The sequence below is a fragment of the Cydia pomonella genome, chromosome 1 (assembly GCF_033807575.1).
Source record: "Cydia pomonella isolate Wapato2018A chromosome 1, ilCydPomo1, whole genome shotgun sequence".
Taxonomy (NCBI): Eukaryota; Metazoa; Arthropoda; class Insecta; order Lepidoptera; family Tortricidae; genus Cydia; species Cydia pomonella.
The window spans coordinates 38,380,501-38,394,005 of NC_084703.1; the positions used below are offsets into that span (position 1 = coordinate 38,380,501).

General features: G+C 35.4%; 1 protein-coding gene across 1 annotated transcript in view; it reads right to left on the reverse strand.

Moving 5' to 3' along the window:
• The window catches only part of LOC133522401 (guanine nucleotide-releasing factor 2), a 66,649-nt gene extending 57,380 nt beyond the window's left edge, over positions 1–9,269 (reverse strand). Inside the window, exon 1 of the mRNA XM_061857791.1 lies at positions 9,041–9,269. Within this exon, the coding sequence (XP_061713775.1) occupies positions 9,041–9,077 (37 nt within the window). The 5' untranslated portion in view covers positions 9,078–9,269. The remainder of the gene's footprint in view (positions 1–9,040) is intronic.
• Between the last annotated feature and the right edge of the window lie 4,236 nt (positions 9,270–13,505).

The window sequence follows — 13,505 nt, forward strand, 5'->3', positions numbered from 1 at the left end:
ATTAGGAGAAATTTACGAACTTCTTGGTTAAGAGATGATCAGAAGAACCTTGAATAACTAAATATTATATTGTAACCCGGTACTGGGCAAAAAGCTTTAAAATATGATTAAGTAGTAATAAGTTTTATGACAAAAAAATCATTTTTGGTACATGTTTTTATTGCTGAATTGTACTTTTCTTTCCACGGGCAACTAACATTGAGACAATTCTAACAACCCCAAACATAATTGTGTCGTTTTATCACAAAGTTCCAATGGCCACCTCCTGTCTCCATCATCAGATCAGCTCGATGGTACCATAATATGGCTCTTCACGCTCAAACTGCTGAACCGATAAAAATTTGGTATGGAGATAGTTTGACTCCCGAGAATGGATATAGTATAGTTTTTAGGGTTCCGTAGCCAAATGGCAAAAAACGGAACCCTTATAGATTCGTCATGTCCGTCTGTCTGTCCGTTTATGTTACAGCCACTTTTAATACGTCGTAAACTTAAAAAAAAAATTTTTTTGTCATCAAACCAAAAAAATAAATACAATAGTAATTCTGTCTGTCTGTCACCTATTATCACCATTTAGATGAAATTTGACACGTAGATAATTAGTCCTAGGTAATGACAGGATAGATTATATCCCGGAAATCATCCCTTAAGAAGGTGGGACATACTTTACAAGTGGAAAACGCAAATAAAAATTCTACGCAGATGAAGTCGCAGGCAGAAGCTGTTATTGACCAAGCGAAGCGAAGTCTCCTTCAACTAGGGCAAAAATCCTTTTGTATATCCGGTTGTTCATATCTCTCTACAGGTCGCATATCACAACCGATTCTCGAGAAAATTTGTGAGCAGATACTTATATAGATTTTGTTCAATTCGTTATTTGGATTCGGGTTTAGGATTTTTAAAATGGCGGAGCTATGGAATTCGCGAGTACAGTCAGCATCAAAAGTAGCAAATCAAATAACGCTTCATAAGTATCTAACATTCTGTAACAGCTTGACAAAAAATGATGTCTTTACTATAGAACAACTAAGACTATAAAAGATATGCTTCTAAACGCGAATTTTAAAAAAATATATATATTTGGAAAAGTTATACGGAATATCAGATACTTTTGGCGCGTTGTTTCATCCGCTACTTTTGATACTGACTGTACTACAGATTACAGAGCCACTGGTTACTGAAGCGTCGTTGCAGGAGTTAGACAACAACTCTGTTTAATAAATTCACCTGGGTAAAATATGGATATATGATTAGATTATTATTTATTTACATTGATACCGTATGAGGATATTACAATACATTGTGTTACAGTTCATGTATCTAGCTTGCATACAAGCGTGAAAATGAATAATCAATAAAATTACATAACATTAATTTAAATTAATATAAAATATCAATTTAAAGTAATTGAAAATGTTAACATAATAGGCATATCACAATTAATACAATTATATAACTAAATATAATTATCATTACGATTTTACCGAATGCATAATTTAACCGACAACAGTTTATAACAACCCGCCCTTAGAAAAGCAAACCCAACCGGTGCCAAGACCATTCTGTCATGTAGCGGGCGACCGAGCGACAAGGCAACGCATATACGATATAGGTAAGTATTTTTCACGGCAATGGAAGCTGGGCCGCGGGCAGCACGTACCAACCTAGCCGAGCGGGCGCGGTCCCGTTACAGCCGCGCTCGGTCTGAGCTGTATCTAAATAAACTAGCACTATGAATCGATGTAACCATCTCCCCATTATCCAGCATGGCAGTCTCGACCAACAGTACTGTGTTTGTACTTTATAATATAATTGAATACATACGGTATTTAAAGTTCAAACTAATTTCATTTATTTCTTCATGGCCTTATGCAGTTAAACCCTTGATTAACAAATATTCAACCCTAAGTTTGATTTTTCTGAATCTCAAAGATAAATAAAACCTAAAACATTGTACTGGGTTTGTGGTACTTCTTACTCTTCTTTAAAGATTATTATTTATCAGATTAGAAATCAATCAAATCAATTTGAAATACTAATGCCAAAAATAATTCCCTCCAAATTTGAAACTGATCTCAATATAAACTTGTTTTTATTGATTAAAACGAACGAAGACAGACTCTTATCATAATCAAATCCATCAACTCTTACAATAGCACGTAAAAAAATATTTGCAATAAATGGTTACTGTTGTACCTAACTTATCACAGGGAATTGCTGCAAGCATATTCAAAATAGCTTAGTATGTTGACACCATTGATATAATGCGATAGGCGATATAATTATCATTTTCAACCTGTGATCGCACCTTGATGAGATCTCATTACATACATAATATTGGTTAGATAGGATGTTACCAAAGCCATTGAAGAAACAGCAAATAGTACAGTCGATTGCGCCGCCCGGGCGAGTGAAGCGAGAGAACGTTGGCCGCAATCACGTTCAAGGCGTCATCCGTGACTGCTGCGTTGCCTGTTGTTGGCTCTGTTGCACACCGCACACCGATCATTTTAAACCAAGTGGATATATAAAACAGGTACATATAACATTTTCGCCCCAAGAAAAGAAAAATAATTGGATCCAACGCAACTGGCCTTTGTAATAAACTCTAAAAGGGTTGGCACGATAAATTATGTCAAGAATATTGACAGAAGAGAGCGACGATAATAAAGTAATACTTTCAACTGTCTATCTGTATGTTACCCATTTACGCTTAAACCGCTGAAATGATTTAAATGCATGAATTTAGTATGGAGGAATCCGTATTCGAGTGTCGGAGAAGGATATGGCGTAGTTTTTATAACGGGAATCGTCAGTCTACGCAGCGCAGAGGAGTCGCGGGTTGAAGCTGGTAATTATCATAAGTACGAAATTATTTGTTGTATTGTATTATTAGCATATCGAATGTAAATGATGATGCGCGCACAACGCCGCATACGTAATAACTTCGCGTCTCAGCGGCACAGGGGCTGGAATTTCTAATTCAAATAGCCCAATCGACGTGACAACTCAGTACTTTACTTATGCTGTAAGGCAATTTGACATAAAACATATATCATATATGTATTTCATCGTAGGGCAGTAGGAGAAAATAAGTAAATCTTCAGTTTAACAGGTTGATTTTGTTCACAAGAAGGCCTTAATTTAGGATAAGTCTGAATGGAACGGTCCTGGCCCAGTTATGAGCTGAAGTGGGCACCAGATGTTGCGCCCGCGAAGCGCGCTGCCCATAAATGTCGAATGCACTGTTTGACTGACGTACCTCCTACCGCGTTTGGCAGAAAATAGAATATTGCATTTTATTTTCCAGTCAATCTTATGAAACTAAGTGCGTCATTCCGATACCTACATAGGTAAAGCTCACTGGAGTGGAAAACCTATCTGGTCGAATTAAGCTTCATTTTACATTCAAATATGTTTACCTAACCAATATATGATGGCGTATCTGATGAAGCATACTAAATTCACGTCGTGTGAAAATTATGTTAATACTATAGGGAGAGTGAACCGTGAATGAACAGAGACGGCGGAAAAGTAACGTCAAAACTTGTTTCATCTACAACGTGTCGACACTTCACAGATTACCGATTTTAAAATTGTATTAAAAAGAAAACAAAAATAAATTCATTATGCTTGACTAAATGCAGTTGTGTGCAATATAAAAAAACTAAATACTATAACTTTAGATCAATTATGTTGGATCCCTTTTTTATTCTTCTGCATTCTTTGACATTATTTAAAATTAACTGTAATATTTACTTAAATAATATTGGAAATAAAAAATAATCATGAAAACCGTATTTTGTACTAACTCGAAGAAATTCTTATAGAGACGTAAAACCCTACGAAAAAAATACAATTGTCTATAAGAAGACTAAGATGCTAAATTTCAATTATAGTATACAATTATATTTTTTTCGTTTAGTATACGCTTTTATGAAAATTTCGGCGAGTTAACAGTTTTGAATGATACACGATTAGTTTCACTAGAGTTAAATCGACCGGGATATAAACCGTGATTACCTTTTATAATTGTTTTTGGCCTCCCGATATTTCGGCGAGTTAGTAAAAAAGCCGGTTTCCCGCAATTTTTTTTACTTCTAATATTATTTAAGTAAAAATTAATATAGTTAATTTTGAAACAATGTCAAGTAATGAGAATAATTATAAAAGGAGACCCAATATAATTGACCCAAAGTTGTAGTTTATCCTAATTTTAATTTTCGTCTATACTGGTATTATATAGCACACAACTGTATGTGGATATAGAAAAGCGTTTTTTTTAACTATTTTTTACTAGTTTTGCGGATTTAATTAACTCTTAACCGAAAGAGGATTAGCCCTATAAAGCTGGTCAGCAAGCGATTATGTTTGTGTATTCACTCGAGCGTCGTAGTATTGGAATCGAAAGATTAGATGATAGGAAGAAAAAAGGTTAAGGTAAGGTGGGGTAACACGAACATAGTTTATTTTGCTCGAAGCAAGACAAACAGTATGAGGATTCCATACAAGTGTTTGTCTTGACCCGGTGATAGTCTTACCCCACCTTACCTTACATAAAGTTTTCTTTTCCAGCGAGCAGGAGAGTATCTACAGAATTTTTAAATTTAGGGAAGTTGGTGGAGGGTTAAAAAAATCGTTAAATAGATTGTGAATAAGGTCATTTTGGTCCAAGTTAATGCTATAATTTTTCTATAACTTAGCAAGTATGACTCCCCTCTTGCGTTCCCCAACCATATATAAATACGGATTTAAACTTTCACGATATTTACACATTATTAACTAACACAAATGGGATTTAATAGCGTATTCAGTTTTAAATTTACCTCCGACATTTCGAGGACGGCGTTGTCCCCGTGGTCTCGGAGAAGACTGGCTAAAGTTGACATCAACATCTTCTAGCCGCGCGATAACGCGCGATATCGGGGAAACAAAGCGCACCATAGCAGAAAGAGTTAAGGAACATATCACAGCTGTCAAAAATCGTCAGGTGAACAAGTCTGCTGTGGCTGAGAATTTACTGGAGTCAGGACCAAACCACTGGATCGAGCTGCATAACCCTAAAATCCTTTCCACGGATCGCCATTTCTACAGCAGAAAAGTGCGGGAAGCCATTGAAATCAAAAAACATTGCTATTTCAATCGGGACGAGGGTTTGAGGATCTCATCCACATGGAATCCAGTCATTAGTAGTAGTAAGCGAGAACGAATATCGACAGTCGAAATATCGAATATCGTTAGTGTTGTGTGTCGACAGAGTAACATCCCTAGTGCGCACAATGTTCAAGTCAATAAACAAGATCAACTGCGGGTAGTTCGAAAAACTAGCGCGGCTAGAAGATGTTGATGTCAACTTTAGCCAGTCTTCTCCGAGACCACGGGGACAACGCCGTCCTCGAAACGTCGGAGGTAAATATAAAACTTAGTACCTACGCGATTAAGTCTCGTTTGTGTTAGTTAATAACATATATAAATACTCATATGAACTGAGATTTCCTAGAGAGGAACAGGCAATGTCGCAAAATCTATAGATCATTTTTCCTAACACACCAAAGAAAACCGTTCCACCCATCAAAGAAAACCGTTCGTAAAAATCTTAGAAATCGATGTTGTCAGGAAAATGTCCAGAACATTTGTATGGAAAAATTACCACTAATGTTTTCCCTTAAGGGGCGTGTGCGATTGTGCTCAGGCCCTTTTCCAATTATCCATACAAGTTTATGCAGGTTAATGTCAATTTAAGTAGTATTTGCTAGATTGTAAATTAGTTTTAATTTGATCAATCACATGAGGCCATTTGCGAGAAAATGGTAAAGTTGATACAATAACGCGAATAATGTTATTTTTGTGTTTTCATATTTTCATACGAATAAAACGAGAATACTCCAAAAATTTCAACAAAAACATATGTGCACATATATTTGTATTAGTGCAAATTTGACTAACTGAAAACTTCCCAAAAAAAAAACTTTCATATGAAAATTTACTTTAGCAAATCCATCTTAATGTGAAATTGACCTTTATGAATAACACCAAAAACATGCATGTCCTTGTCTAGCTTAAACATACACAAAGGTAATTATAACTAGCTCGTGGTATTAACAGACACCTCAGGTGACCGGAGGGCTGGCAGCTATCTCGGCCAGAGGATAAGCCTGGCCATCCAAAAAGGTAACGCTGCCAGTCTTCTAGGTACCATAATGCATGACGTTGCGAAACCTATTATGAAATACAAGGAAGACACGTGGAGAATAGGTATCTATGGCGAAACCGGCGAAACTAAACTGTGCTTTTAATAGATAGTTATTAAGGCAGATAATACTCGTAAGCATCATACTTAGTTCTTATTCACCCACTCATGGCAGTTAATGACAATAATGACATTACAAACGCGATATGAGCTTTTGAAAGTAACAGTCAACGAGCGTTTAACACGCGTGTGTTTGCATTACATTGCGGGCCGAATTATTTTGTATGGATAAAATTTTAATTGCATCTAAGTAAAAATTATCTAATTACATTTCTTAGGTCCTATACTAACCACCGTTAAGAGATTCGCGCGTATTAGATTTACACACTGTATTACTGGCTCAGTATCAATTTTAAACGAACTAGTTTGCAAATCCACTAAGCTAAATTACGAAGCCAGAAATGAGGTAAACACCAAATAGGACCAAAATAAATTTCTTCGCGTAAACAACTTATTATATATATAATTAGATAGGAACCATAAACCATTTTTAATTGCACAAACTAAATAAGAAAATATGTATGAAATGTACCTATGCCAATATAAGTTATCTTAAATTCGTAAAAAGAATAAAAAATGGTGAAAATGTTTAAAAGTAGGTAACTTTCGCTCCTAAGTCAAGTCCTATTCTATTGTACTCACTAAATAACGTGTACAGATTATGCTGATTCGAAATAGACAGATCATATGCAGACGTTCAAACAAGATCCAGCTAAAAATAATAATACACCCACATATAAAAAAAAACTTATGCTCCGAGGTCTAAGGCTTAAAACAATACTTGTAGTTGGAATAAATAAATAGAGTTGTGGAGTGTATTATCATTAGGGTGTGTCGCATAAAAACCTCTGAAAGTATAGATCATTGATTGCTGATACAGGAATAATCAAAATACTTGAAAGTCACAATTAATGAAATATTCCTTAATGCATGTGCTTAATTTTCAATTAGACAAAATACTGAAATCAGTGCAATATTTTTATACAAAGATGGTCATTTTAATAAGATATAGTATTTGAGCGCGCCGCCTCGGCCGAGGCACGACTACACTGGCCGGTTTGTGCGTGAGGAAATTGCCTCGCGCTGTGTGGACCCGCCTATTAACTCGCATGATTAAGAGAGTGGTATTTCAATGGATCAGTGGGAATCTTCCGAATCCTACACTGGAACTCACAATGCAACAGAAAACTGTGTCGCCAAAATTATTTATAGTATTTAAGATTTTTATTGTTGTATGTGTACGAGTATGTTAAGAGAAAAGAGGGCAGCCGATTCTTCATATCATATTATTATCATATCATTTATTCCATTGAATCATGTTCATTTGTACATTTTGGTCAACAAACATAGACCCCATTTTTTTCTCTGGATATTGATATTTTGGAAAATATTTTTACATAGTTTTATGTTTATTAACCATAGATATGCCCCAACATTTGCTTTTTTAGTTTTTTGTATTATTATAAAAATTAGGAGTGGAAAACAAATTTCATACAAAATTTTAAATGCTTCTAACTCCTATAATAACTAAAAATTCGAATAAAATCAACAATAGGGGCATAGCTGTTGTTAATATACAGCAAATTGTTTCGAAATATTTTCCAAAATGATCAGATCCAGAGAGAAAAAAGCCGGGCAAGTGTGAGTCGGACTCGCGCACGAAGTTTTCCATACCATTATTTATAAAAACTGAAAAAAAAAAAATGTTTGTTGTATGAGAGCCTCCCTTAAATATTCTGTTTTTAGTATTTGTTGTTATAGCAGCAACAGAAATACATCATCTGTGAAAATTTCAACTGTCTAGCTATCACGGTTCATGAGATACAGCCTGGTGACAGATGGACGGATGGACGGACAGCGAAGTCTCAGTAATAGTCCCGTTTGACCATTTGGGTATGGAACCCTAAAAATGAGGACTATGTATGAAAACTCTCAATCTATCTATGGGCCTTGATAATAAATGGTATTTAATTTATTGATACTGTTGTTATAAAAGAGTCATGCAAGGTCAATGTGAGGAAGACGGGCATAAACAATTTAAAACTGATGCTATATATGACCATTATTAATCATTACTCATCAACATAGAAGTTGTATATTGTTTTTCATAACTTATGAAAATTAAATAAATTCCCTCATAAACTTATGAAGATATGTAAATAAAATTTAAATGTGTTAATACAATCTTTCCATTCTCCCCTTTAGAAATGAAATTTCCTAAAAATATTGTCTGATAACAGTAATTAGATTTCATTGCATTTGATAGTATGTTTTGTTTATTTACTTTTGCAACAAAACGAAATAGCACTAACACGTTATTGGGGATTGAGGCCTTCTGTAACTATATTGCCTCGAGTTCCCGTATGTTTTCGGAATAGGTACTCTAAACATAGCCGAATTCATAGGAATCGAAACACTTCCGTCCACACCCCCTTTTCACTGATAGCGCAAAAACAATTTCATAATGATTAATTAAAAATTAACGTAAACCAGAAACCCTTTATTTCATAACAGACTTAATCATTGTATATTCTTTTATAAACGATACTTTAAGGTTAATATAGTAAGTATACGGTTTTCTTCTCATCGCAAGTGCATTTTGAAACGAAAATAACAAAGGAATTACAAATGGACATAGTTGTTTATCACAAATTAAAGCAAGATATAACGCGTTACGAAGACAAAAGAAAGTAAATCCAAGTAAAATAAAGTTTTGATACAAATGAATTCGATTTCCAAAGAACAAACGTAGAAAAGTATAACTTGACTAGAATGTCACGCATAACTTACCTTGTCCGCATTTCTCAGTCTTTGGAGTCGAAGTCATTTCAATTCGCCACTTGCACCACTATGGCATGTTATCACTTATTCCAAGTCTCTTACAATGGGTTGAATATATAATAAATCACAAATATATCAATAAACTAAGAGAACAGACCGGCGGCCATGTTTAGAAACAATTTGCATATTTTGTTAAATTTAGCGCATCGGACGCCATCTATTGGTCCGTTATGCAACTTTTGTTTAACTTTTTCTTCTTCCAACAGCAGATAGCGCTATAATATTTTGGCGGAAAATGCTAATATCGCATAATTAATTCTACTAGTGTTTGTAAGCATAATTTTACCAAATTTAATAGTCAAATACTTGAAAAGGGTTTATTTATTTCATTTTTATACTACCATTGATTTCGCACCAAAGTATATTCACCCTCGCCAGTGGGGTGACACTCGACCTTTCTGCCGCTCTCGGCTATAACCGCGAAAATCGAAGTTAGTCAATTGCGGGCAGTTTTCTATGTCACTCTAATTGCGATTTAGTTAGAGTAAAAGAGAGACAATCACAATAATATGGAAGGTAAAGGCAAGGAACAGAAACAGCGGTCAGCTATAAATAATAGTTCCCAATCTCTCCAGAGTAGCGCTAGAGTAGCTAAGAACCTAGACGTTAATGACGGAGTGATGTGCGCAGTCTATGATTTGATTTCTTTGTCAAGTATTCTAAGTATTGTATCGCCACCTATTTAAGGTTTTTTGATGACACTTTTTGGTACATGGAGATTTAATTCCTTACACATTAAGATAATTACTTGAATTTTGACAACCCTAAATAGCCGAAAGGGATAATGCCATACATTAGAAAGGGACAATATGATTCGTCCCTGAATCGCTGTCAAACTTCGGTTTTGTAGGGATTGTCAGTTCTGTACGGTAGTAAAGCATAGTTCATATAGAATTGGCACATAATTAGCAATGTTTAAAAAATAATAATTCCATGGCGGGAAAAAAATTGACAATTACAGTTCAATCACCAACCTTCAAAGTATTAATTGTCAAAATATTTTTTTCCTAGCTTTTTGCATTTTAAAGTTTTCGACCTTGAAAATTGAGAACAGAAGATTGATTGTGCACAAATACTTCGAAAATTCTTATCGATCCCGGACAAAGACAGCTAAGTCGCTTAAGATGTTAAAAGCTAGTATTTGTGGGGTCATAAAACGTTACAAGGAGACTCTATCAGCTGACAGGAAAACACAAACTATTCGGAGGTCTGGGACAAATAACAAGATTTTGGGAAAAAAGACCTAAGGTCACTCAAACAAAATTCAGAACGGTCTAATTACGATTTATCCCAAAAAATCAAAGAAACTTCTAGAAAGATAAAGATGATTCACCTCAGAGGTGGCTATAAGAGCTATCGAGCAATAAAACAGCCAAATCGGACTGTTAAACAGATCCGACAAGCTAAAACACTAGCTCGACTATTGTACGACCCAGTATTGACAGAATTCGAAGGTTGCTTGTAGTTGGACGATAAGACGTATGTAAAACTCGATTTTAATCAACTACTCGGTTCGAAGTTTTATATGGCCAATAATAGAGGTCATTTACCCGAAAAATATAAGTTCGTGAAACTTGACAAGTTCGCAAAAAAACATATGATATGGCAAGGAATTTATAATTGCGGCTGTAAGACGAAAAGTTTTATAACATAGTCAACAATGAAGTCGGACCTTTATATTAAAGAGTGCTTAGAGAAATGAGTATTGGCATTTATTAGAACCCATAACGGTCCTGTGAAATGTTGGCCAGATTTAGCCAGCTGCCACTACTCAAAAAAAGTTTTGGCATGGTATGCTAATAATCAGGCCAAATACATACCCCGCGAGATGAATCCTTCGAATTGTCCCCAATTTCAATCTATCAAATACTATTGGGCAATCATGAAATAAAATTAAATAAGACTAGTCAAATTGTCCAGGGTATCAATTCATTGCGATCTACAAGCAATCAACACGCCAAAAATGTCGACAAAAGTGTTGTGCAGAAAATTACGGGGGTCCATTATGAAAACAGTTCGTAATTATTAACATAACGGAGTTATTTTTTTAAATTTATACATATTTGAAAGCTAAATACATTACTATTTAAAATTCACCATTCATAACTTTCTTATTTTATTAACTTAAAAAAATAACAAATTTCTAGTGCGTACCAATTCTATATGAACTATGCTTTACTCTTATTTATTCTGTGCCCTCGCGGAAGCCCTCTTGACTTCAATACAATACAATACAAATCCTCTTTATTGCACAACCTCTGAAAAAATGTACATGGAAACATATAATACATGAAGATAGAGGTAAACAACGGGCTGCCTTATCGCTACAGAGCGATCTCTTCCAGACAACCTTTAGGTAGTGGAGAAATGAAACCTAAATTAACTAATTAGGAGGTGCAAAAAACTAAATTAAAACTAAAATACCCTTAAAATTTAAGTCTACAACAGTAAGACAATACATATACATACTACTTACATAATTATATACCTACGTATATACATATATACAATACTATATAATTCTTGCCAAAAGTGATAACTACGGAAGGTGGAGAGTGATAACCAGTAACGCGGACAGAAACACTAATGAAGGGACAGATAATAGTCTTAAGAAGGGATTTGAAAGCAGCAAGGGATTGAGCGCGTCTTAGTTCGACAGGAAGAGAGTTCCATAACCGAACAGCCCGAAAAGTGAATGACTTCCTTGGAAAGATAAAAGATAATAAGCCATATTATGGCGATTTAAACTTGCGTTGCCCTCCTAGAATGAGTTTCTTTTCTAGGAGTTTTAGTGAGAGTAAAAGAGTAAGATCCCCGCAATTTGCGAATTTCGGTTTTCGCGGCAGGCCCCCAGTCTCAATTTCGGGCCTGATAATCGTTTTAGTTTCACGGAATATCTGCACATCGTGAACAATACTTGAAATGTAATTTTTTTTTGTCACTAATTGCAAAAAAATGTTCACCACCACCACCATTTTTTAAGGGCCCTCCACACTCGTCCGCGAATCGAGGCGCGAAGCCGCGAACGCGAATATGGAGGGCCCTTCCGTCAATTTCGCAGATTGTTCACGCCTTATTCCCCGTTTTTTGTCGGTATTTGGCCCGCGTCAAAGGAGACGCGAAGCGCGAACTTGCAAGACTCCACATTCGCGATCGCTTCGCGCCGCGATTCGCTCACGAGTCGGTTAATCTGTTAAACTGTCAACCTTCTATGGCGGCTACTTTATATTGGGTGGGAACTTGATCAACCAAAAATCAATTTGACAGTTCCCAGTTTGAATCAGTGCCTTGCGGAGTCAACGTCAACGTCGCGTTATGCTCGCTCCGCGAAGTCGCACCGCGATTCACGCGCATAGTCTGAAGGGGGCTTTACATTTCAAATATATTGTAAGCGATTTGCTGATATTTGGTGAAACGGAATAATACTCTTTCTCGGGCCCGATTTCGGGCCCGGTATTGGGAAGTGTTGATGTAATTGGCGCATGGCGGACAAGCGCATTCGATTCGTGAGTTAATATTTGGTTAATATTATAAATAACATATTGTAAAACTGCAGTTTGATGGTATTTTAGTAGTGTGAGGTTACATAAATTATATAAACACTACTAAAAAAATCACATGGTTAAATTATTCTAGCCCTCTTTATAAACGAAATGAAGCTGACGTTTAATTTAATTTTGTCATTATCTGTGCAAATTTTCTGAGGCAGCATTGGCCAGGCTGACGCAACTAGGAACAAAATAAGTTTTGTATGGAACTTGTTTCGCAAATCTTTGCCAACGAAGAAAAATAAAACGTCAGTGCTATTTATTCTGTCAAGTTTACATCAAGTCAACTGTCAGCCTAATTGTTTTGTTTGTTATGAAGGCTTCAATGTTTTGTTCGGATATTTCGTGCAATTTCTTTATTATTTAGTGAAAATATCGAAAATAGTGAACCGTGATCAGAGTAAAGAACGAGTTTGTTACAATGCCACCGAGAAAACGGTTTACTAAGTGTGAAATATGTGGCAAGCGAGCCACTCGAGAAAATCACGGAAAAAGGGATTTATGGCGAAATGTCCCTTGGATAAAGACCGGTACGTATTGCTTTAGATACTTTTGACCTTATTTTGGTGCAGCAGGCTTTAAACACATCGAAAATTTGATATTTTATATTATTTTTAGTTGTGAACTAGGGATGTACTAAAACTATCGATAATTGTATGTTTATTTGTATATCAGTGTAAGTAATAAAATAAAATATGTGAAATTTCCTGAGAACTTGCATGCAATATGACACACAATTAATTGGTCGAAGATTTTCAGTGGAAAATTATCTATCATCTATGCATTAATGGTCATTATTTAACATATTTGATTTGATTTATAGATGCTTATTAGCGCTAAATAATCAGTTGATCATCTCATTAGCA